The sequence below is a fragment of the Bipolaris maydis genome (assembly GCF_028858645.1).
Source record: "Bipolaris maydis strain C4 unplaced genomic scaffold PSV08scaffold_16, whole genome shotgun sequence".
NCBI lineage: Eukaryota > Fungi > Ascomycota > Dothideomycetes > Pleosporales > Pleosporaceae > Bipolaris > Bipolaris maydis.
In genome coordinates, this window is record NW_027093872.1 from 49,529 (window position 1) to 71,269 (window position 21,741).

The 21,741-nt window shown below is 48.7% G+C and overlaps 9 protein-coding genes across 9 annotated transcripts; 4 read left to right on the top strand and 5 right to left on the bottom strand.

The window, feature by feature from the left end:
• Positions 1 to 161: 161 nt before the first annotated feature.
• On the top strand, positions 162 to 1,485 carry PSV08DRAFT_334399 (poly polymerase and DNA-ligase Zn-finger region-domain-containing protein). The gene is made up of 5 exons (XM_014223355.2): positions 162 to 192; positions 297 to 432; positions 482 to 638; positions 686 to 1,182; positions 1,240 to 1,485. Exons 1-5 carry the CDS (start codon positions 174 to 176, stop codon positions 1,262 to 1,264), a joined length of 834 nt encoding a protein of 277 aa, XP_014078830.1. The 5' UTR covers positions 162 to 173; the 3' UTR covers positions 1,265 to 1,485.
• Positions 1,486 to 3,391: 1,906 nt separating this feature from the next.
• Positions 3,392 to 3,745, bottom strand: PSV08DRAFT_251753 (uncharacterized protein; the record flags this gene model as incomplete). The annotated part of the gene is made up of 2 exons (XM_014223357.1): positions 3,392 to 3,546; positions 3,598 to 3,745. The coding sequence occupies 2 exons, from the start codon at positions 3,743 to 3,745 to the stop codon at positions 3,392 to 3,394; spliced, it is 303 nt and encodes a 100-aa protein (XP_014078832.1).
• Positions 3,746 to 4,714: 969 nt separating this feature from the next.
• PSV08DRAFT_210281 (peroxisomal membrane anchor protein conserved region-domain-containing protein) lies at positions 4,715 to 6,140 on the bottom strand. The gene is made up of 3 exons (XM_014223358.2): positions 5,998 to 6,140; positions 5,691 to 5,937; positions 4,715 to 5,643 (listed from the first exon to the last, which is right to left on the bottom strand). The coding sequence occupies exons 1-3, from the start codon at positions 6,032 to 6,034 to the stop codon at positions 4,839 to 4,841; spliced, it is 1,089 nt and encodes a 362-aa protein (XP_014078833.1). The 5' UTR covers positions 6,035 to 6,140; the 3' UTR covers positions 4,715 to 4,838.
• A 729-nt stretch (positions 6,141 to 6,869) lies between these two features.
• Positions 6,870 to 8,637, top strand: PSV08DRAFT_374489 (uncharacterized protein; the record flags this gene model as incomplete). Its single annotated transcript, XM_014223359.1, has 4 exons — positions 6,870 to 6,948; positions 7,105 to 7,545; positions 7,603 to 8,139; positions 8,270 to 8,637. The coding sequence occupies 4 exons, from the start codon at positions 6,870 to 6,872 to the stop codon at positions 8,635 to 8,637; spliced, it is 1,425 nt and encodes a 474-aa protein (XP_014078834.1).
• A 423-nt stretch (positions 8,638 to 9,060) lies between these two features.
• Positions 9,061 to 9,591, top strand: PSV08DRAFT_356260 (uncharacterized protein; the record flags this gene model as incomplete). Its single annotated transcript, XM_014223360.1, has 1 exon — positions 9,061 to 9,591. One exon carries the CDS (start codon positions 9,061 to 9,063, stop codon positions 9,589 to 9,591), a length of 531 nt encoding a protein of 176 aa, XP_014078835.1.
• Positions 9,541 to 10,699, bottom strand: PSV08DRAFT_210282 (3-hydroxyacyl-CoA dehydrogenase). Its single transcript, XM_014223361.2, has 2 exons — positions 10,510 to 10,699; positions 9,541 to 10,456 (listed from the first exon to the last, which is right to left on the bottom strand). Exons 1-2 carry the CDS (start codon positions 10,639 to 10,641, stop codon positions 9,626 to 9,628), a joined length of 963 nt encoding a protein of 320 aa, XP_014078836.1. The 5' UTR covers positions 10,642 to 10,699; the 3' UTR covers positions 9,541 to 9,625.
• Positions 10,700 to 10,944: 245 nt separating this feature from the next.
• PSV08DRAFT_231011 (timeless protein-domain-containing protein) lies at positions 10,945 to 14,623 on the top strand (the record flags this gene model as incomplete). The annotated part of the gene is made up of 4 exons (XM_014223362.1): positions 10,945 to 11,028; positions 11,082 to 11,313; positions 11,360 to 13,531; positions 13,584 to 14,623. 4 exons carry the CDS (start codon positions 10,945 to 10,947, stop codon positions 14,621 to 14,623), a joined length of 3,528 nt encoding a protein of 1,175 aa, XP_014078837.1.
• A 673-nt stretch (positions 14,624 to 15,296) lies between these two features.
• PSV08DRAFT_251759 (uncharacterized protein) lies at positions 15,297 to 16,040 on the bottom strand (the record flags this gene model as incomplete). The annotated part of the gene is made up of 2 exons (XM_014223363.1): positions 15,297 to 15,990; positions 16,036 to 16,040. The coding sequence occupies 2 exons, from the start codon at positions 16,038 to 16,040 to the stop codon at positions 15,297 to 15,299; spliced, it is 699 nt and encodes a 232-aa protein (XP_014078838.1).
• Positions 16,041 to 16,756: 716 nt separating this feature from the next.
• Positions 16,757 to 18,536, bottom strand: PSV08DRAFT_405307 (cytochrome P450; the record flags this gene model as incomplete). The annotated part of the gene is made up of 5 exons (XM_014223364.1): positions 16,757 to 16,910; positions 16,993 to 17,159; positions 17,226 to 18,283; positions 18,337 to 18,397; positions 18,450 to 18,536. 5 exons carry the CDS (start codon positions 18,534 to 18,536, stop codon positions 16,757 to 16,759), a joined length of 1,527 nt encoding a protein of 508 aa, XP_014078839.1.
• Positions 18,537 to 21,741: the final 3,205 nt, after the last annotated feature.

Genomic DNA, 21,741 nt, shown 5'->3' on the forward strand with positions numbered 1-21,741 from the left:
ACGCGTCGACTGCGCAAACAAGTCGCGACGACGCACAAAGAGATTTGCCAGAAAGAAACGCCCTACTGATTGCCTAAATCTTAGAATTGCTGCATATATCCCTAACCTGCTCTACGCGTATTCTCCAGGAATCTTTACTCCTTCTCCACGCGACATAGCAACCCACCGCGACTATGGGTGTATACCGTGTCGGTACGTCACTGCATGATTTCCAGCGCACTTGCATTCAATGGAATATGAGTCGCATTTCAAATCACCAATTGGAATTGAAGTGAGCAAGACTAATCAGTTGTCAGAGGTGTCTCCCAACAACCGTGCTGGCTGCCAAGTCAAGGCATGCAAAGACGAAGGCAAAAAGATCACAAAGGGCGAGTTTCGCTTTGCCGTCCAAGTTACCATTCATGAGCATGTCAGCTGGCAATACCGCCATTGGTAAGTGTAGTAGTTTGTTCTACGAAAAGACAATTGCTAACTAGCATAGGGGATGCGTCACCCCTAAGCAAATTGAGAATCTGAATGAGACATGCGGAGGCGACACAGACATGGTCGATGGCTACGATGAACTACCAGAAGAGTTCCAAGAAAAGGTCAAGTTCGCACTCGAGCACAACCACATTCCAGATGAAGATTGCACACGTGTAAGTACTTGACTAACACATTCTGATATCCCTGCTCACAATCCCAGGACCCCGAGCTCAACCGTCTGGGTGTCAAGAAGTCCAGAGTAAAGAAGCCCAAGAAGGGCGATGAAGATGATGCTTCCGAAGAAGAGAAGCCTAAAAAGAAGAAGTCCGCCAAGGTCAAGAACGAAGATGAAGAAGACAAGCCCGCACCAGCCCCCAAGAAGCGCGGCCGTCCCTCCAAGAAGCAAGCTGCAGCGGACGATGAAGATGAAGAGATTGCTCCGCCTGCGAAGAAAGCTCGCACTAATGGCAAGAGCAAGAAGGCCGCAGAGCCTGCGAACGAGAGCGAAGAGGAGGCTCCAGCACCCGAGAAAGCCAGGACCAAAAAGGCGGCACCTAAGAAGGAAGTGGTCGAAGAGCAGGAAGCCGAAACAGAAGACGAAGCTCCACCGCCTAAAAAGGCTCGTGGCAGGAAGCCTGCTGCCAAGAAACCCAAGGCCGAAAATGGCAGTGAGGTTGAGGAGGAGGCGCCCAAGCCTAAGAAAGTGCCGCAGAAGAGGTATGTCTGATTGAACTTGTTCGTTGCTCGTATGGCCAGTACTAAATCAAGGCATAGGGGTCGCAAGAAGGCTTCAGAGTAGGTCTAAGTTCTTCAGGGGACATGTTTCATTTCTTTCGATGCAGTTGCGGTGGGCTAGGGGGCGTTTTGTGTGTATTTGTGTGTGTGTGTGTGTGTGTGTGTGTCTCACCAGAATGCGTGGTCTTCTTCATACAAGAGAGAGATATATATATACCCGGGTGTAATCTAGTTCGGGGGCATGGACAAGGGCTTCGTTAAGCAATAAGAAAATGAGCTATCGTGCACATTAGCTTTGGAAAAATGTCTCCTTTTCTATACCCTACACGTTGTCTTGCTCCATCCTCTCCAGTCATGTCAATGTTCAAGTTTCATCCCTTGTCTTAATAGTTAAAAGCCGGGCTTTCCCCTGTTCCATCAATAATCCTACACGCACCGAACCCGGATCACTCGGGTCATACGCTGACGCGCAGCTTCGTTCTATGCCGGCATCAACTGATTCCCGTTTTCTTTTTTTTTTCGGCAAACCGGATTGGGTCTGTTGGCAGGCCGGGCGGGTATGCGTACGTATAATGGTACCGAAAGTAGTTACGGAATACCCAATTTCAGAGTGTTAGTGATGACAAGATACGGTGCGGTACCTTCTGACGGGAACGCAGCGTCAAAGGTTTCGTCGGACTTTTTTCTCTCCGCTCGTCGAATGAGTGTTGGGTGTTGCATATAATGAGAGATGGACCTGTGAAGTTGGTGAGGTTCTGGGAAGTCTCGCATGGACATCTCAATGGCTATTTTGATGGACAGACACACCCAGGAGCAGCATCCCTGCGGAGATGCAATACCTCCGTTGCCACCATTTTCCCTCTCTGCTGATATGCGAGGAGCATGATGGCTCCTCACATTTCGCTCCCATAGGAGCGGCCATGCACTTTTGAGTGGGCCAAGGCCCGCCCCGTCGGCCAGAAACATTGCTGGGGTAAGCAGCAAAAGATGATGCAGATTGACCTTCGGACTCTAGGTATTTTTGCGGGCGACTCGTAGCTTGATGGTAACCTGAAGTTGGATTGAGAGAGAGAGTTCCTTTCGTCAACGGGACTTGACTTACGATTTCTCGCAGCTTTGCTGCGATTTGCTGACATGTTTATATGCAGTGATGTAAAAGGTTGTCGTCTTCCATATCGAGATATCAATACAAGGTATAATATGTGGAGTTGAAAGAAGCAACTTGTTGATTGATTCTGTCAGTTCAGAAACCATGGTACCTGTACCCATATATATATATATATATACCCTCCAAAAACTGCTATTCGCTCTGCTTTCCCGGCAGTATGACTCTCCCGATTATTTGCTATAGTTCATGTGCCGACCCACGTGGTTTCGCGTATCTTCCGGCTCACTTGTCGGTACCTGGTTGCCTGTGAGGATACCCAATCGCGTAGCTGGATGTCGTTCGTCCCCTTGAGGAAAACTTGATAGATGACGAAACATTTGTTGCTGCTGCCTTCTGATGCGTCATTTTTCTGTTGTTTTGGGTCGTGGATAAGGCCTAGTCATTGAGACTTTTCACTGCAAACCAGAGAGGAAGAAAGCGCAGAAGAGATCATGGGGTAGGCAGATTGTCATGCAGTGAAATGATGAAGTCATGGACTAACGCTGTGCGGAGCTTCTAACACGTGTGCTTTGTGCACTGCTGTTTGACAAAGTTGCCGGCTTCTCTTGGTGGTTGAGCATAGAGCATGCACTGATTTGCTGAAGCGATCTATCAGAAACCTATGAGAACCAATACCAGAAGTAGGCAGTGTTATACTATGCTCGTGAATTCTGGTATATGAAAACGCTAGGTCTTTTATGTTAGAGAAGTAGATATTTCCCGGATGTTATACAGGAGAGTGTTTTGTTGCCTACCTACGAAGAGCACTCCACCAGAATGCCTTGTAGATGATTGTTGGATGCACATGACATTGATCATAGATATTGAAGTCACGAGTTGGAATCGCAAAGCAAATGGGAAGTCAGTTGGATGCCGCACTCGTGATGATAGATAATAGAGGCACGAAAACGTGCAACCGCCATGTCAACCGCAATCATAAGAAACATCTCGATTAACTTCAAAACTACTCCTAATAATACATGATAAGAACTTTAAACCAATTCATCCCCATACGGCTCATATCTCCATGGACATTTCAGACATCTACCTCACAGACGAAGTCCCATCCATACCACCCGCCGCATCTCCAAGCCCCTCCTCATCGCCTGGCTCAGCATAAGTGCCAGGCTGCTTGGCTGCACCACGCGTGCGCTCGCTAATGATGTTGTCGCGGTCGATGGCTTCCTTTTCGTCGCGCTCTGTACTATATTAGCAAACATCCAGATAGAAATGTGGATAAGGGAACTGACCAAGCTGCTGGTCAGAATCACCGCCGTTGTCGTACTCGGTGGATTCAACGGGGGCTTCGTCTTTGATAACGCGGATCTCGGATTGACCGGTACGGGACTGGTAGGAGTTGTCCATTGCGTTGCCGCTGGGAACTTCGGTGGAGCTCATGGTTGTGGAAGGGAGAAAGGTAGGGCTTTGTTGGTTGGTAGTTAGCGGTTGCGTATTAGATTGAAGAAGTGTTGTGATGTTGGGATGGAGTCAGAAGGAGGGGAATCCTGTCTTTATGTAGACTTTTTCCACGATGAGTATACGTCATGGAGAGCGCTTAAGCCTCTGATGTGACATAGGATTTGGGATCCTGGACTGCTAGGATGGACGATCAGAATCACATGCTGTGATCGAGACTATGACGGCATGGGCTTAGGAAAGGGCAACTCAACAAAGGTACCAACCTCCTCGAAGATGGTGTGTGGTGCAACGAGGTAATGATTTGTCGATCTGATACGAGGGATCTGACACTAAATGCAGGAGCAGTCCGCATGTACAATGGCCTAGATGCGAGCAGTGCTGCATCATCCTTTGGTATTGTTACTTTGAGAAGAAATAGATATAGCGAAGACGTTGAATGTCTCTTTGTCCGTAAACCATACACCTGTACAAAACCGCATCTTCATTTTCGATTTGAGAACAGCATCATATCGAATAGACGTCAGCGAGAATGGGACCGCTTTTCATCCCTGCGTCATGCCATCGCAAAAGGCACACTAAACTGCAAGTTCCCGAGAATTAGATCCGCTCTACTGGCCAAGGGACCATTTGCGCATGCCGTTGATCAGCATCAGTCCCAAAACGCGCGACGGTCGACGTCAACACCAGGTTAGCGTCAGGGGTCGCATGGGTCTCTTTGTGTGGATGCGAGATTGGCGAAATCGATCATGCATAAAGAAAGTGGATTCTGCGAGAATCCGATGACGACGGGTCGGAACGTTTGTTTTGCGATGGCTGAGAGTGACGTTGACATGGGCACTGACGCGAAACGCGCTATCGCGACGTCACGACATGAAAACGCCACTTGGGTCACTATGGGCGACGAGCCGATTTCAACATATCCGAAACATACACTTGAGCATTACTTGTGCATTAGAAAGAGTTACATTTCAACATAAGGATATGTCCATCGCTTCTTAGTGAATACTAATACTAGTACAAGGTACAACGCCAAGATGCAAACCCGCTGTCAAATCAAACTTCTGTGCGCATTCTACGAGCTTGCACTCGCCTCAACTGCTGTTCCGCTTTCGCTCGTATCTTTCTTGGCCTCCTCCGTCTTCTTCGCGGCAGCCATTTGCCATGCGGGAATGGCAGCGCGTCCAGTGGGCATCCTGCTGCTGTATGAAGCTGAGGGGGTTGCAAGGCCGTTGGCTTGGCTGCCAGCGCCAGAAGTGCCATTTGCCTGCTCAGCGGGCGCGGGCGTAGATGGTGCCTGGGGTGTCGGTGTTGAAACAGAGGATGTGCCGTTTACGTTGGGAGTCTGGGGAACACTCGGTTGCTGACCGGCTCCGTAGTAGCCCGAGACGTTCTGCGGACGGGGAGCAGTTGAACCCATTCTGTTTCCGATCAATGTCTTCAAGCTCTTCAACTCAGTAGACAGCTCCTTCAGTCTGTTGTCGGTGGCTTCCTTGTGAGACTCCAATGCCTTGGGGATTAGATCCCTTAGGCCGCGGACGTCATCTTCAATTCGTCGGTTGTCGTCTCCTTGTCGCTTGGATGATTCCTTGAGGGTTGACAATACGCTTTCCACCTCACCCAAGGCATCATCGAGTCTTGCTGTCCGCGCCTCTTCGGACGCCTTGAGTGCGGTAGTGTCGGTGTTGAGTTGCTCGAGAAGGTCAAAGGCACGCTTGAACGATTCGTCGACAGAGGCCTTGTCTTGCTCCAGTTGGGGCTGCGTGGGCGGCTGTATTAGGGGCAGGACGTATCGCTTTGCGGTAAAGTAGAGTCCGTAGCCTACGCCACCCATGACCGTCGCCATGATGAAGTAGTCGCGCCAGTCGCGTTTCGGTGGTCTGTATCTGTCAGCTGGCGCACTAGCAATGCTAATCTCACGACTTACTCTGGTGGTGGCGGTGGTGGTTGCCAGTATCCTTGGGGTGGGTAGCTTGCATATGGGGCTGCCGGCGGTGGCCTGTATGACGCATTGCTGGCTACTGCGGATGTCTGGGGAGGAGGCGGAGGTTGGCCGCCATCTTCAGCAGCACGGGCAAGGGAGACATCGATCTCCTCCTGGGTGAGGTTCTTGGACTGCAGGAATGCTATGCGCTTCTCCAGGGGCGCGCTGGCAACCGACGGGTCCTGGAGGACTGGGTGTTGTTGTTAGCATCGTCGCGTGCAGGGCTGCAATCGCCGTCATATTTACTTACACGAGACGGCGGATGTGATGAGGTCCTCGCGCACCATTTTGGCTACAAGTTACGCAAGACACGTAACAGGCGCAAGATGGCGGGTGGTGATGGAGTTGAGGAGTCGCGAAACGACGATCCAAGGGCTCGAAGCAGGAATGCCTCGGCTCCTTTGCGTCGGTCGGCGGTCGGGTCGGCGCCTGTCTCACGTGGCACTGCCGCAACTCTTTTCCAACTTCGACCCTTTCACGCGACACACTGCACCCAGGATTGAGACCAGGAACGACATTAGATTCTCATATTAGTCATGCAAGAGAGTCTGTTCCTTGTTCCAAGTACCTTTGTTTGCTTGGAATGGTTATTTTCGCCAAGGCATTCGTTGTTGGTGCCCCAGACACAACAGTTCAATGCCAGTATTTAGGCTTCACAATTAATTGAGGTGAATTGGGAACTTCCGAATTGTTCTCTGTATTGACAAGTGACTTGAATCGTTGCGAGCAGTCTGGCCCGTAGCCTCTGGGTGCCATCGAGCGGGGCCTCCTCTAAGCGTATCGGGATCATGATATGGACAGCACATTGAATTGCACGCCCGACAAATGTAGATTCCATTACCAGAAGCTCTGAGACATGAAAAATTCTGAAGTGGAAACTAATTGGCTCTAGGCTGTGCTGATCAAAATGTCTCATTATACGCGCTGTTTTGCGCTGTAGTGGACTTGCGCAGCATTCACTGCATTGTGAACAGGGCCCAGGACACACGGAGGCACCTCTTTCACGCTCACTTGTCATTGTGACCTACTCTCATTGCGACCTACTGAACCTTGTGTGTTTCTGCATTCCGATTCCATAACCATCGCAATTACTCACCATTTCTATCATCACTGACCTGCATCATGAACCGACAAACTAACATTATTGACCACGATGAAGTCGCGCGAGCGATGGCCGCATCCTCGCAGGCCAAAGGAAAGCGTAGGAGAAAAGTTGCTGGAGACAGTGCCTCTACTTCTGCCAGATCGAACAAGACTAGCAATGTACCTGCAGCGCGCAAAGCAACTGGAAGCAGTACATCTACTTCAGTCAAAAAGAATAAGGCTACTACCGTACCTGCAGCGAGCAAGGCAACAGGAGGCAATGCATCGACTCTGGTCAAAACGGACAGGACTAGCAGTTCACCTGTTGCGTGCAAGGTATCTGGAAGCAGTATATCCACTCCAGTCAGACCGAACAAGACCACCACTGTACCTGCAGCGAGAAAGAAAACAAGGACTCCTGTTACTGCTACTCCAAATCAACATCCGAGGGGCCAATTTCATGAGGTGAATGGGCTAAAGACACGGTTGAATGACCAAGATGGCCTAGGAGACAAGAAGAGACAAGACGCTCGGTTAGCAAAGTCTCTCATCCACCATGACTTGGAAAGCCTACTCGGTATCGTAGAGCAGTATGCAGGCACTGAGAAGCGAATAGAGTTCTGCCTCCTTGAACTCTCGAAGGTTGAGGTAGCAACCTGGATCGAACAGAATGAAACTCTTGCTCTTGGGCGCCACCCCAAATCAACATTACCAGGTAAGTCCTAGAGTCAAAATTCGTGCCGCACATACTTAGATATCATGATAGCTGTAGATACAAATCCCGCACATGGCACCGTTCAGGCAAAGAAAACAGTCGCTCCTTCACGTACCCCTATAGCTCCGACACTGAACAATGGAACAACAACTCCCACTGTTCCTTACATTAAGGAAAACAAAGCACATACAGCTGTAAGGAAGGATACACGTGAGCAGACCGATAGCTGGAAGAGACGAATCCATGAAGATGAGCCAGATGACCAACCGCCACAGAAGCTTCAAAAGCTTCAGAAGCAGGATACTCCGGAAGAATCAGTGGCTACAGCTGATGACCATCAACCTGATGCTATTCAACGGGGCAATTTGAGTCCTGAAAAAGGATCATCATTGCCTCAAATCAGCGAGGAAACCAATATGCAAAAGGTCGCTAGAGATCGCGAAGTGCAACAGATGCGGTTCATGAGCGATACTGGGATGGATGCTTCCAACCTGGACTTATCCACCACAATCGTTCATGACAAGAAGAATGACAGAGTGCTTACCATCACAACCAATCCTCGTACTGGCGCGATACAGTTCTTTGACACAACAGGTGGGTCCCCAACTGACTGTTAACACATGATGCATTACAGTTATTATGTCCGTCATTCAATATTTCTCCATTTGACATCCTTACCATTAGTTGAATTTCTAGATTCACTGCAGGCTAAACATATAAATAGTACCCCGAAATAGAAGTATTCCACCAATGCCGCACGCCCCATTTCTAAAACAAGGAACACACGGCCGCTACGGCGACTTCGCATACGACTCCAATCGTACCACAGGCCACGGTCATCAGATTACTCCACACGATCATCGTAGATGGAATGAGTTCATAGTGTTCAATAGGATGTGGTGTCATAATAAGCCTCACTCTGTATCTAGAGGAGAGGCGATGTCGGCAGAGCGTGAGATAAAGGAGACATGGGAGAAGTGGCAGATCTGGTACGGCGAATTTGTTGAAAAGTACCCGGGGTATGCGGTTGCGCACTTGTGGCCATGTGGCTGCGAGAAGGTGATTGAGGGATACGAGAGTGAAGAAGAGTAAATGTGGTAGCGACTTTGGGGATCCATGACAAGCAGGAGTCGATTTAAAAAATGTGCTCAGGGAATAAGGCCCGATGATATCAAACATTATCCGTAGCCTATGGAGAAGATTTCATTGTTAAATGATAATGATTTGGTGCGCCATTGGATTACAATAGTGGAAATAGTTGACGATTGCGCATCATAGGATTGGTGGACGACTGAATGTTGAAGAGCTCAACTTTGGTTGGAAGTCCGCAAAAGATACTTGTCATAAATGACATGGTGAAATTTGGAAACAAGAAGGAATATTGTCCACAATGTATAAGGGCTGCATCCTTCACGCATCCAGTCCATCTTCCACTCCACTTTCACACACTGCTACAATACACTTTCAAGCCCACACAACACCACTTCCAAATCCTCCACCACAAACACATACAAAATGGCACCATGCAAGATGAAGAAGGCCGCAAAGACCAAGCGAATCTCGTCAAAAGTCAAGCGCAACACAAGAAGCCATCACACAAGCACAGCACCGCAAAAATCTCCTTCACAAAACACACACATCAAGCAAGAAGAAGGCGAAAAAACTTCCTTCACAACCCTCCACTACCCCAAAACGCCCCTCAACTCCGTCCACCCCCTCTCCATGTCACAAGTCCGAAACTCAATTCGGCGCGCAGAATTCAAAGAATACATTGCGTTGGGCATTACACCATTGGAAGGGAAAGGAAGCGGAATTGCACAAGGGGCTCAGGGCACCACCAATCTTCTCGTCGATGAAGGAGTCGAAGAAGAACTAGCAAGAACATGGCAAGACTGCCGAAACGATCAGGAAAGTAATGGGTTAAAGTGGCTTAGGGAGAGGCTATGGGGCAAAGGAAGATGGGCAGTTCGCATGGAGGAAGAAGACGATTTGTTATATGTAGTTTCTGCATTAGGAGAAGAGGAGTGGCGAGCACTCTGGGCCTGAATTTTTGCTTCAATTCAAACATGTATATACTTTTTTAATAGTCATAGAAGCCCTTTCCAGACTTCTTACCCAGCCATCCTGCATCTACCATTTTCTTCAGCAACACTGCAGGCCGGTACTTTGAGTCCCCGGTGTCGTGGTACAACACCTGCATAATCGCCAGACACGTGTCGATTCCAATGAAATCAGCGAGTTGGAGCGGGCCCATGGGCACGTTTGTTCCGTTCTTCATGATACTGTCTATATCTTCCTTGGCGCCGACGCCCGTCTCGAGGCAAATGACTGCTTCGTTGATGTACGGCATGAGGATGCGGTTTGCGAGGAAGCCAGGCGAGTCTGCGGATTTGGAAGGGATTTTTCCCATTTTCTCGCAAAAGGCGAGGGCGGTTTCGAGGGTGGATTGAGAGGTTTGGAGGCCGGTTATTATTTCTACGCCTTTTTGGATGGGTACAGGGTTCATGAAGTGGGTGCTGATGACGCGCGAAGAGGCGGAGAGGTCCGTGGGATCGGTGGTGGTACTTGCTGCGATTTTGGTGATGGAGATGGAGGACGTGTTTGTTGCGAGGATGGCGTGGGAGGGGCAGATTTGGGCGAGCTGGGAGAAGATTTTGTGCTTGAGGTCTGGGATTTCGGGAACGGCTTCGATGACGAAGTCGACGTCCGAGAGGTCGGAGAGCTGCGTGCTGGATGTAAGGCGCTCGCGTACGGCTACGGCATCTTCTTTTGAGATTCGTCCTTTGCCCACATCTTTTTCGAGGAGCTTGTCGGCAAACTTGAGGCCCTTGTCGATGGAGGCTTGCGAGTTGTCGATTAGTCGCACGGGAACTGAGGCCTTTTGTGCTGCTACAAGGGCAATCCCAAGACCCTGGATATGTCAGAATGGTGCATATGCCATTTGAGAGATCAATTGATGCACACCATTTGGCCAGCTCCAATCACACCCAGCTTCTTTACCTCAGCGGCGGCGCCAACAGAGGGGGTGGAGCTAAAAGCACGGCATTGCTGTCTGGCTGCGCACCGGGCGGCTTGTCTTGAAGCTGCGAAAAACATTGTGATTGTGTATACCAGTTGCAATGGAATTGAAGGGCAAGTACCAAGTGTAGCCAGCAAATTGTTCTGATGCACAACATGTGATGGGGCCCAGCCGATGGGAACCGCTCACGGCTAGCCGAGGCATGACGTTGACTTGCGGGCGGGTGCAAGTGCGGGACGCTCAGCCCTACGTATGCTTGGCGAGTTTGCGCTGTTTGAACCAATTTACGCGTCGACGCGTCTTTTGGACTAACACCAAGAACGAATAGATGGGTGAATGAATATACGACCATACGGCACCTCGACACAGCCACGACGACAATGGCCCAGGCTACCCTCGACGAGTGGGTGTCGGACCCTGTCAACCCCGAAGTGCGCGCGCATGTGTACAGTCTGATTTCTGCCGTACGTCTTCGTTCTCACTCACCAATACCATTCGTCGCTAAATAGTCGTCCAGCTTGGCGGTATCGGCGACGATGGCACATATTCGCTTGGGCATGATGCTTTGCTATGTCTCAAGGACCTCCGAAAATGGCTCAAGTTTGCTGACGGAGCCCACAACCGGCGTGATGTTGCGCGGTGTATGGCAGAGGCAAACCTCGTCAAAGGAGACTTACTGGAAATCCTGGCAAAGATATCGCCGACAGTCGTAGAAAGTGGATGGAAACACAAGATTGCAGTGGCCACACGTATGCAGCCATGTCTAGTTCTTCGACTCCCTGCTTACTGTCCCAGTCGAACTCCTCGTCCCCTTAACATGGCCCTTTGAAATCGACCCCACCGAAGCGACCGTCAACCACCATCGCCATGGCCCCTACATCCAGCTTGCCCAGATGGGCTACAAGCGCGCAATTTTACAATTTGACCGAGACAGGACCCTTCAGACTGCCGTCAAAATCGCTCTTCCATCCATGGCAGTGCCCCTCCGAGAACGAACACCCCGAGACGAAGGTATCATTCGCATCGCCTTGTACTTTATACGCAATATCGCCATGCTTTCACCCCCGAACAGCGCACCTATGGACATTGACGAAGCCGAGGTGTCTCGTTCTGCCACCATTGACACCTTTCATGAGCAGGATATATTCCAGGCCATACTGAGTATTGCGTCAAGTATTGGAGAGGACTTTGTCAGTCAGGACGTCATAATCCTCGAGATTCTGTTCTTTCTTCTCAAGGGAATCGACGCTGAGAAGTTGTTCATGGAGGATAAGAAGTTGAATTCAAAGAACAACGATGAACTTAAGAGCCTGATCCAGAAGGAAAAGGCCATGCTTGCAGGCTATGCACGCAACGCACCAACTAGGCACAACCGATTCGGCACAATGATCTGGATAAAACGAGACGACGAGAAAGTCACTACAATCTCGGGACAGGACGTGTTGGGCAAGGCGCAGGCCAGTATGCAAAAGATGGATGAAACCAAAAAGTGGAACAAGCCCAGGCGACCCGGACGCAAGCAAGACGGCGCTGAGGAGAGGGAGGAGTTTGATCTGCCAGTACCCCTGACCTCTTCAGCCCGAAAGCACATCAAAGCCTTTGTTGAAGAGTTCCTCGACTCGTCATTCAACCCCCTATTCCTACACCTCCGCAAGGCCATTGAGCGTGAAACCGAACGAGTCGAGACACGGCACCCCAGACAATTCTTTTACCTTGTTTCATGGTTTCTACGAGCAGAATGCGCTCGCCGGCGGACAATGAAGGAGAGAGCCGCTGATCCCAAGAGTCCAGAGGTTTTGTCTGCAGAAGATGAAAGCTACGGTCTGGTCGCCGAAGTCATGAACCAGGAGACCTTTATCCTACTCAACCGTTTCATGCAGAGGAGCCAAGACGAGAAGGCATGGCGGGATCTGAATGCTGGACTCAAGTGCTTCACACAGATCCTGCTCACCGTTCATGAAATGTCCGAGTCGGCATTAGAAGATGACCAGGAGATTGCTGAAAACATCCAGAACCGCATCTTTTATGAAGAAGCAACACACGACCGGATAGTCGCCATCTTGAGATCATACAAGGATCAAGGTTTCGGCTACCTAGACGCTGTCACTGAGCTATCTCATGTCTTCTTGCGGATGTTGGAGCGCTATTCCAAGCAGAATGTGGATATGCAAATTCGATCAAAACGAAGAACGCGGAAGATTAAAAAGAAGAAGGCAGAAAAACAGGGCGAAGAGGCAGAAGAGGAGGGCCATGTTTCCGAGACCGAAGACATTCAACAAGCCCAGAAGACTGTTTCGGAGCGCAAATTTGACTTTCATCGCTTTTTAGCAAAATTTGTGAACCAGAGCAGTATCAATACCTTTGTGGCCTTCACTAGGTACTTTAATGATCTGGATACTGAGCAGTTGAAGCGTGCACATCGCTTCTTCCACCGCGTGGCGTTCAAGATGGAGCTTGGAGTTTTGCTATGCAGAGTCGACATTCTCCATCTATTCAACAAGATGATGAAGGGTCCTGGAGGCCTCGATCCCGAGTCGCCAGTATACAAGGAATGGGACGAGTTTATGAAGCACTTCTTCAGGCAAGTAGTGAAGAAGGTGCAGGAGAGGCCAGAGCTCGTAGTCGAAATGTTGTTCAGCAAGATTCCAGCGACTCTCTTCTTCCTTGAACACGGGTACGAGCGTGAGGTGCCGACCAAAGCACCACGAGCGCCGGCAGAGCTGGAAGTCAAGCCTGGCCTAGAACCACCAGAACAAATCGGTGTGGCTGTTGGCGTGCTTGTCAATCAGTCTAAGTCAGATGCCCTTCGATGGGTCCGAGATGTTCTCACATCCGCGGCTGAGGAGCGGAAGGCATGGGAAGAGGCTGCAGAAGCACAGAAGTTATTGACTGCAGAGGTGGAGCACCCTGAAGGCGAAGCACCAACTGAAGATACAGAGGCTGAGACGGCAAAGCCTCCATCCATTGGTAAGCAAGATTCTGGAAGATCATCTCCATTTTGGCTAACTGATGTGTGCAGTGATCAAACACGATACCGAGGAACGCCGTGTTGCCATGTTCAAAGACAATAAGCTACGACTACTCATGAAGTTGGTTGGCTTCGAACGACTGGGCGAACATCACGATCCAGATGCTGTATGGGTTGTACCGTCAAACCTCACATCAGCCCAACTCCAAGAGTCTATCGACCTCATCCGCAAGTTTGAATTCGATCCGCCAACATACGAGGACGGCAAAACCCCAGAAGATCTACTCCGCAGCGCGACCGCTGCAACACGCCGCTCAACACGCCGCGTCGACTTCGATGACGATTCAGACAACGGCATAGACGACGACCCTGAAGACCACGGAGAATATGCCCAAGGCGGTCCAACAGCACGCGAAGGCGACGCCCCCCGCAAGAAACTCAAGCGGCGGCGGCGCCAACGCACCCCCGTCGAACTCGATGACGAAGAGAAAGACCGCCGTGCCGAAGCCCGCCGCAAAAAAGAAATCGAAAAGCAAGCCAAAGCCCTCAGCACAATGTTCGTCCACGATTCGGACGACGAGGATTGGGATGCAGAAAAAGATGCCGCCTTCTTCGCCCGCGAAGAAGCCATCCGCCAGGAAAACATGCAGGTCTTCAAGAAATCCCTCGTCCTGGGTACCGTGGAACCTGTTGCTTCGAAAAAGCGGAAAGCAGATGATGCGACGGAGAAGAGTAAGCGGCGCAAGAGTCCGCCGAAACGCAAGGCGCTGTTTGATGATAGCGACGACGATGAGGAAGATGAGAATCGCGCGAGTAGCAGAGCTACATCTGAAGCTGCTGGAAATGCTTTAGGTGATGAAGAGGAGGAGGATGAGACACCACTCTCTTCGCAAAATCCTGGGGCATCGACGGTGAGTGATGGCGATGTTACGCCGAGGAAAGAGTCAACTGTTGAGAAGAGTGTGGATGTTACCATGACGAATGCGGATTCGGATGATGACGATGACGACGATGATGTTGCTGTGCCGACTAGACGGCCGGCGAAGCGGAATACGAGGGCCGGGTTCGTAGTGGATAGTGATTCTGAGTGAGGAGGGCGTGGTTGTGGGGTTTAGTAGATTTTGGTTTGTGCTGTGGGATACCCAGTCTTTTTACATCAATGAAAGCTTTTGTTGTGATCGAGAAGGTTGCGTTATGTGTGTGATGATGTTTTTGCAGTAGTGATGGAAGGTGGCTTGTCTTCTTTTACAATATGTCTAGGATGAAGCATGATCGCGGAGGTGGTAGCGCGATATTCTAGATAGGGGTGATTGAGGACTTCAGAGTAGCTGTGCACATCTCATGCTGGGCTTGGAAATCTTAGACGGAGGAGAGAGAAGTAGTCTCACTTCTCTCCATGTCAGACCTGTTAGAGCATAGTGGTGTAGACTTGTTCGAGAGTAAATGTCTGCAGTGTTTGTCTCTTTTATGGCAGACCTCTTTTTCCTCTTTTCGTGTAGTTAAGAGCTGTACCTATGTCATCGGTGCAAATTAATGGTCTAGCAGGATATTCATGATCACAGCCAAATGCCAAAGCGCATGTCATAGGGTGGAATTAAATTTCAATGTATCAAGCCTGATCCGTAATAGTCTACAAGCTGGACCTTTATGGCGGCGACCATTTCGACACCTGTACATCTCACAACTCATCCGAGAAAACCATATGCATGTTTTATCAGATGTCTTGTCCATCATTTTTTGCCAAGTTCTATATTCACACCAGCTCTAGCATCCTGGTTCCTGCATAGAGGTATCTTGCGAACTCTCGTCATGAAGAAACGACTCGATCGTAGGAAGGTCGTCGTCTGGTAGGCCGCGCGTTCTAATCGTGGTTTTCAATGCATCTGCGAGTGCTCGTCTGGGATATGCATCGAAAAAGTCGAGACTGTCGTTTTCCGTAGAGCATTCGCAAAGCATGTACGCAATGTCTGTAGCGATCAAACGCCGAAGTGGAGAATTGGGTGGAGTGCCTTTGTAGATAATCTTCACACTCTCTGGCCCGGGCTGCCACGGACATGTCTTAAGAGCTTTAAACATGTTTCTAAGAACCGCATTCTTGTACTTTGTATCCCTGAATTGTTCTCCAAAGACGTATGCTTTTGCAAGGAAGATGAAGACTTTCTCCGCTGTGTCGCCATCTGCTGCCTTGGCCTCTTCATCATTCATGCCTTGGTTTGATTTGTACAACTCAATCGGGAATTCATTGGTGTAGAGCCATTTGATATATTTCTTGACCGTATCCAGATCTTCATCAGAAAGGTTTATGCTGGTTAGATCCTTGCTCAAGCTGGCCTGTTTTAGATCTATCGCTTTTCGGAAGAACTCTGAAGTTTTGCAAAGTACCCCTTGATGAACATTAAGATTCACAGTACCACCAGTGGGATTCTGAAAAACTAGCTTGATGATTGGGTCACATGGACTATATTTGTTAGGGACTGAATATACATATGTGGGTCGTACTTACTCCATCTTGGTCGTCGTGCAGAAAGGAAGGCGTTTTAGTTTGTGCGGTAAGAGCCAGTGTTTTGACAACACTCGCGAGTGAGTTCAAAGGAAAGAGCACAGTCGCAGAGCTGCGAAACTTCTATGGTCCCTTGTGTGGGCTTGTGAAGCATTGAAAGCCAACAGTGGTTAGTCCGATCACATGACTGTAGTGAAAACGCTGGAAATTAGACTATGACGTCGTTATACACAGTGAAAGAGACTTGGAGAAGGCAGGAAATTCAAAAGTGAGATTGAAAGAAGATGAAACATATCTTACGACTTCGCTAGACACATATCGTAACGAGCTGAATTAGATACTTTCTTACACTGACAGATTGGCAAGCCCTACCATGAGGTATGGAGTGGTCGCACGGGCCGCGGGTAGGGGTGAGGTAGGGTTGGGTTTACGAAAGACCCTACCCTCCCTCTACACAACTCTTGGCAACCCTACCCTACCTTTACCTCTACCCATTTACCAACGTGTAGCTGAGTACAATGCGGCTGAAACTGAGTGGTACTGAATCAAATTAAACCAAGCAAGCAAGCTGATAAGACTAGATTTCAGCGTCAGACGGGATCAAAGCACGCTTACAGTATATCCACATTGTGAAATCATCAAACGAAAACAGGACTACAATTCAAGCACAATTCTATAAACTCCACCCAAACCAACCCATCCGTCCATTGATTCATCTATTTATCTATCTGATATACTTTGCCTTTACAAGAAGAGGGTCCTTAGCCCACAAGAAATGCACCTTCTGATCAAGCCAATTCGCACTTTCCGGACACAACTCAAAATCAAAGTGCCACGTAAGAGACGCAAGAATGACACGCATCTCATGATTAGCTAGGCTGCATACCCAGATTGTTAGCTTTCTGTTTCTCTCTTTCCTTTCTTGGAAAATCTTTTCAGATAAACTGGAAAGGAACTTACTTCTGACCAATACAGTTGCGCGGCCCAACTGAAAACGGATTGCACGCATTCTTGCGATCACTATCATATCCGGATCCTGGAAGCCAGCGCTCTGGAATGAAGGAATCGGGGTCTTTGAAGTTGGAAGGGTGATGGTAGGCGGCGTAGTGAGGGATAGCAACGGTGGTCTGCAGTGATAGTAGGTTTAGTTGGTATGTTATGTAGTTCGCACTTCTGTAATAGGATGTACTTACGCCTCCTGGTATCCATTGTCCACAAATCATGTTCCCTCCCTTGGGTGTGATGCGGAAAAAGGCAATTGGGGCAGGCGGGTAGACCCTTAAGGCTTCTTGAATGCATGCGTTGAGGAAAGGCAGACGGGCTAGGTTTTCGAGGTTCAAGTCCTCTTTGCCTAGTGCACGCACCTCGTCCTGCAGTCTCTGCATGTAATGTGGATGCTGTAGTAGGAGGAATGTCAAGCCACTTAGTAATGTTGCAGTCGTTTCTGTTCCAGCCATCATGAATGCCTGTGCGTGGGCCGCCATCTGCTTCTTTGACATGTCTGGTACTTGATCGGCCTTCTCCATGGCAAGTTTCCATATGTCGGGTTTCCCGATGTCGATGCCTCGATTCAGCCGCTTCTCTACCCGCTCATAGGAATGGTTGTAGTGGAGACGTGCGCCCTCCATGACTTCTTTAGTCATGAGTATCTTAATCAGGAGTTTCAATCCCTTGTACTCGCGTGCCAGACGTCCGACCGAAATTCTTCTGACATTTCCAAGGACTGCCTGGACCCAAGGTGATAGCTCTGATTGTTCGAGCAGGCCAAGAGGCTCTCCAAAAGCTAGATCCGCCATAACATCAAAGGTCATACAGTTGAGTAATTTGGAAAGGTCAAATCCAACAGCTGGGGTAGCTGTTGCGTTGTTCTTGATGATCCTGACGAGTGAGTTGAGGTAAGCTTGGATCAATGGCTCCTGTAGCTTCAAAGCCTTGTCGCTAAATGCCGGTGCAAAGACCCTTCGATGCGCCCTGTGAACCATTGTATCTGGCTGAGAGCCTAAAGACAAGGTACCAGCGAAGTCTGGTCCGAATGTTGCCGGGTCTTTTGTGTTCTCAAGGCGCTTACCCGCTCCAGGGCCAGCGATGTCTTTCCAGGCTTCAGGTGTCACATAACTCAATCGATTAGGTCCAAGCCGCACAACTTCACCGTATTTCCTGTGCATTTCTGCTTCCCATGCAACCTCTTCGCCACGTAGAACCTTGTAGGAGAAAACGAGTCCAGTGGCTGCTGCGAGTCTTGGGCCGGGGACTAGTGAGATGGCTTAGTGGATGACGTCATTCGGACGAATAGACTTGACCTACATTTGCGTAAAGGGTGGAAATACAAGTTATAGAAGCGGGTAAGGATGAATTGCAAGATAGCCTGCGTTCTAGTCAGCAAGTTGTCAAGATACAATGGTGATAGATTCGCGTACTGCTCCAAGCATGAAACCAAACATCACTAATAGATTTTTGGCCTGCAAAAAGGCAGAGACGTGGTAAGAATGATGTGGATTCCCCATGGTGAAGAACCAGTATTCAAGTTACGTGTCTGGAATCTTCTCTGTGTCACAGTAGTTCTCTGAAAGATGTTTGTCATGGCCAAGCAGCAGCGCAAAAGGATAGGTTTTATCCTACAGATGGCAGACGACCCTCGTACGAGAGCTATATTAAAAACATACAAAATAATGCCTCATTAGTTACCAAGACCCATTTTTGATCGTCGTACTATAGCGGGCGGCGTATCGGGGCGTCGGAGCATCGGGGCGTCAATGTATCGACTCACGAGAACAAAGGATACTAGCGAGTAGTGCGTAACTTGGAACCACATGAAGCGAAAACTTGGTTTTTTGGAATTTAGTGAGTTCTTTTGCATTCATATGCACGTTCTTGATCCTAATTAACTAGCATGTTAAATAAATCATAAACAGGTGTAGTGTTATGGGGTAGGTTATACACCTACCCTATTTTAGCTTAGTAAGAGAACGGACACTATAAGTAGACACTAGACCTTCGCTACTTCATATAGACCTAAGCAATACAATAACCTTTGGCTCCTAGCAGTATCCTGAAAGGCCCAGCCCATAACATGTAGATCGTATCGAGCCACAAGACTTACTCTGGAGGATACGAGCTACCTTCTCATTTACCTGCACCACGCCGTTGGCAGTTAGATAGAAGAAGAATCGTAGTCAAAGAGGACAACTGCAAGGGAAAAGCCATCAAATTTCATGCTTTATCTACAGCACAAGAAGTCCTGCTCTTATACCTAAGATCGGACAATTGTTTCGCCCAGGGTTACGAGTATCCTTGCGTGCCTCGCACAATAAGTCTCTATACTGTTTTCTTCTTAGATATAGTTAAAGGTAATAATAATGATTCAAGGGCCTGGTATAGCGTAAAGCCTATAGGCAATAAACCTAGGTGACTTTGAAGTGTGCATTGTGATGTAGCATCGCGTGATTAGACTGTAGGTATATGTTATGATTTCCTTTCGTCCGTGGATAGTCACCTTCTTCAATCAATTTCTTTTTGGCAGAAATTGGATTTCAGCTTTTTTTCTATCTACTCAATTACGGGTCGCCCCTTGATCTCTTGAGCTCGATCACGTATTGTGCCACAACAAAGAGCGTATAATTACCTAAGTGTCAAATAGAAGTATAGCTAGGATTGAGGTACTCTCCTTAAACTAGTAAAAATGTAACGAACTTAGTATGGAGATAGCTACTCGTGCTAACCCAAAAGTAATAAAGTAATTCGCCGACAACTAGATCAAGGTCCACGTCGTTCATCATCCCTTCGTTACTCCAGATATTCACCCCCTATCTACCCTGCTTTTGCTTTACCCTCGTTCTTTGATTCCAACAGGGAGGATATGATTTCTCAAAGTACGTGCTCATGGGGTCATCATCACTAGCATGGAAAGAGCACGAAGAGCGAAAAAAATCTTGTTTTTTTTTTTTTTTTTCAAAGCCAACATCGTCGTATCGAAATAGGCTGGTTTGATTGCCACTACATGATGCAAAGCCATTAGCCATATATGTACTGTGAGTGTGATGTTCTATGAGTGCGGTGCCCTTGACAAGGTGTAGCTCTACCTCCGAGGCCCCAGCTTACATAACATTGATGGGATTTAAATGGGCTGCTTGATTTGCTCCTTTAGAGACCTGTTACTTGCTAGATACAACTCGATATCCGATTCGTCTCCTAATTGTAGGGCGTTAATTTATACTAAGAATGGTATAGTGTTGAGTCTGGAGTAAGCATTTGTAAATCTTTTCGTAGAGACTACCGGATGTCTCGGCTGCTATAGTAAAGTCTATAGCCGTTCTGCATGTAGCAGACAACGGCCGTGCAGCCACCAGGGTGCCGATGGCTGCTTTTTCTGTCGTTTGTCACATTTGCTTTTCTGAAAAGAGCTCGACCTTGGGACTGTATGAGATTGTCGGTTGATTCCTTGCATGTCATAGTGCTGCGCTGTTCGGCTTTTTGAAGCTGAACTTAACAGTGCACCCAAACTATACAAACTTTGGTGTATACTACTTATGATTTTCGGATCCACGAGCTGCATGACATTTGCATGCACCAGCATCGCGATGGGAAACTATGCCGAGTACTTGAAGCGTTTGTGAGGGTGGCGCAAAATTTTTAGAGTTTGAACATTGCTCGATGTCTAGGTTGATATTGTGATCTAGAATGATTATGTGATTACGTCGAACAAGGGTGCGGCTCTCGCGGAACCGAAATGGCCAGACATTTCAGGCAAGCGCAAGGGCTAGTTTCTTAGCGTTTTACCACTTGATTAACTCAATACGCAGCTGTACCGTTGCAGATAAGGTCTAACTCTCTAAAAACTTAGGCATCTATTTAACTCGTATAGCGCTTTATTTTTTATCATACATATATATTTAAACGTTGTTGTTGTGCTAATATTTAGCGTTCAAAGTGGCTACTTTTGGTGGTGGTTTGGTGTTGTCCGGCTATTTCAGTTCCGCCAGAGTGCGGCATGTGGCCAATGGCATACTTGGAGGTTGTCCATGAAATAGACTAAGTACAAATGGTCGAGAGAAATTTTATCAGAAACAGTCTTGGATATGTGCACATGTGTCAATCAGCATCACGGTGAGAGGCCGTAATGGAAAAGTCAAGCTGGAAGGCTCGATCGTCTGTGTCGCGTGCTTGCAACTCATCCTATTCAGACGCATGGCAGTATGCTTACTGGAGGTCCAGGAAGTTTATGTATTTTCGATGGACGCTGGCAATTTCAGAGATAAAGCGAGTAAAGATGCCCTAGAATTGGGCTTGGTTGGACTTGAAGGCTCGTTTGTTGGGCTTACTGTTATCCTGGTCCGACCGCGGCGCAGTTGCCATGCCGAGTTGACGCCGCCACCAAGCCTTTCACCGGAAGAGGCGCACCCTTCAGTTGCATGCCAACATTCTCCGCCCAATCATGTATTGTCTAACAATCTCTCCTATGGTCTTGTTCAATAGGGACACGACTGCTGTAGATGAGGCTGGAGCGGACAATGGCTTCAGTGCCAGCAGGGATGCCGGGTAGATAGCCGAGATGGTGTGGCCGCCATGGCGGGATTGCGGGAGTTTGGTTCGTCCAGGCTGGAAGCGCGGCAGATCAACGGTATGGAGACCTTGTCAGAATTCAGGTAGCGGCGCAATTCGGAGGGGACAGGGCAGATACATAGAGGGCCAGTCTCTCCTGACTCTGGGTTT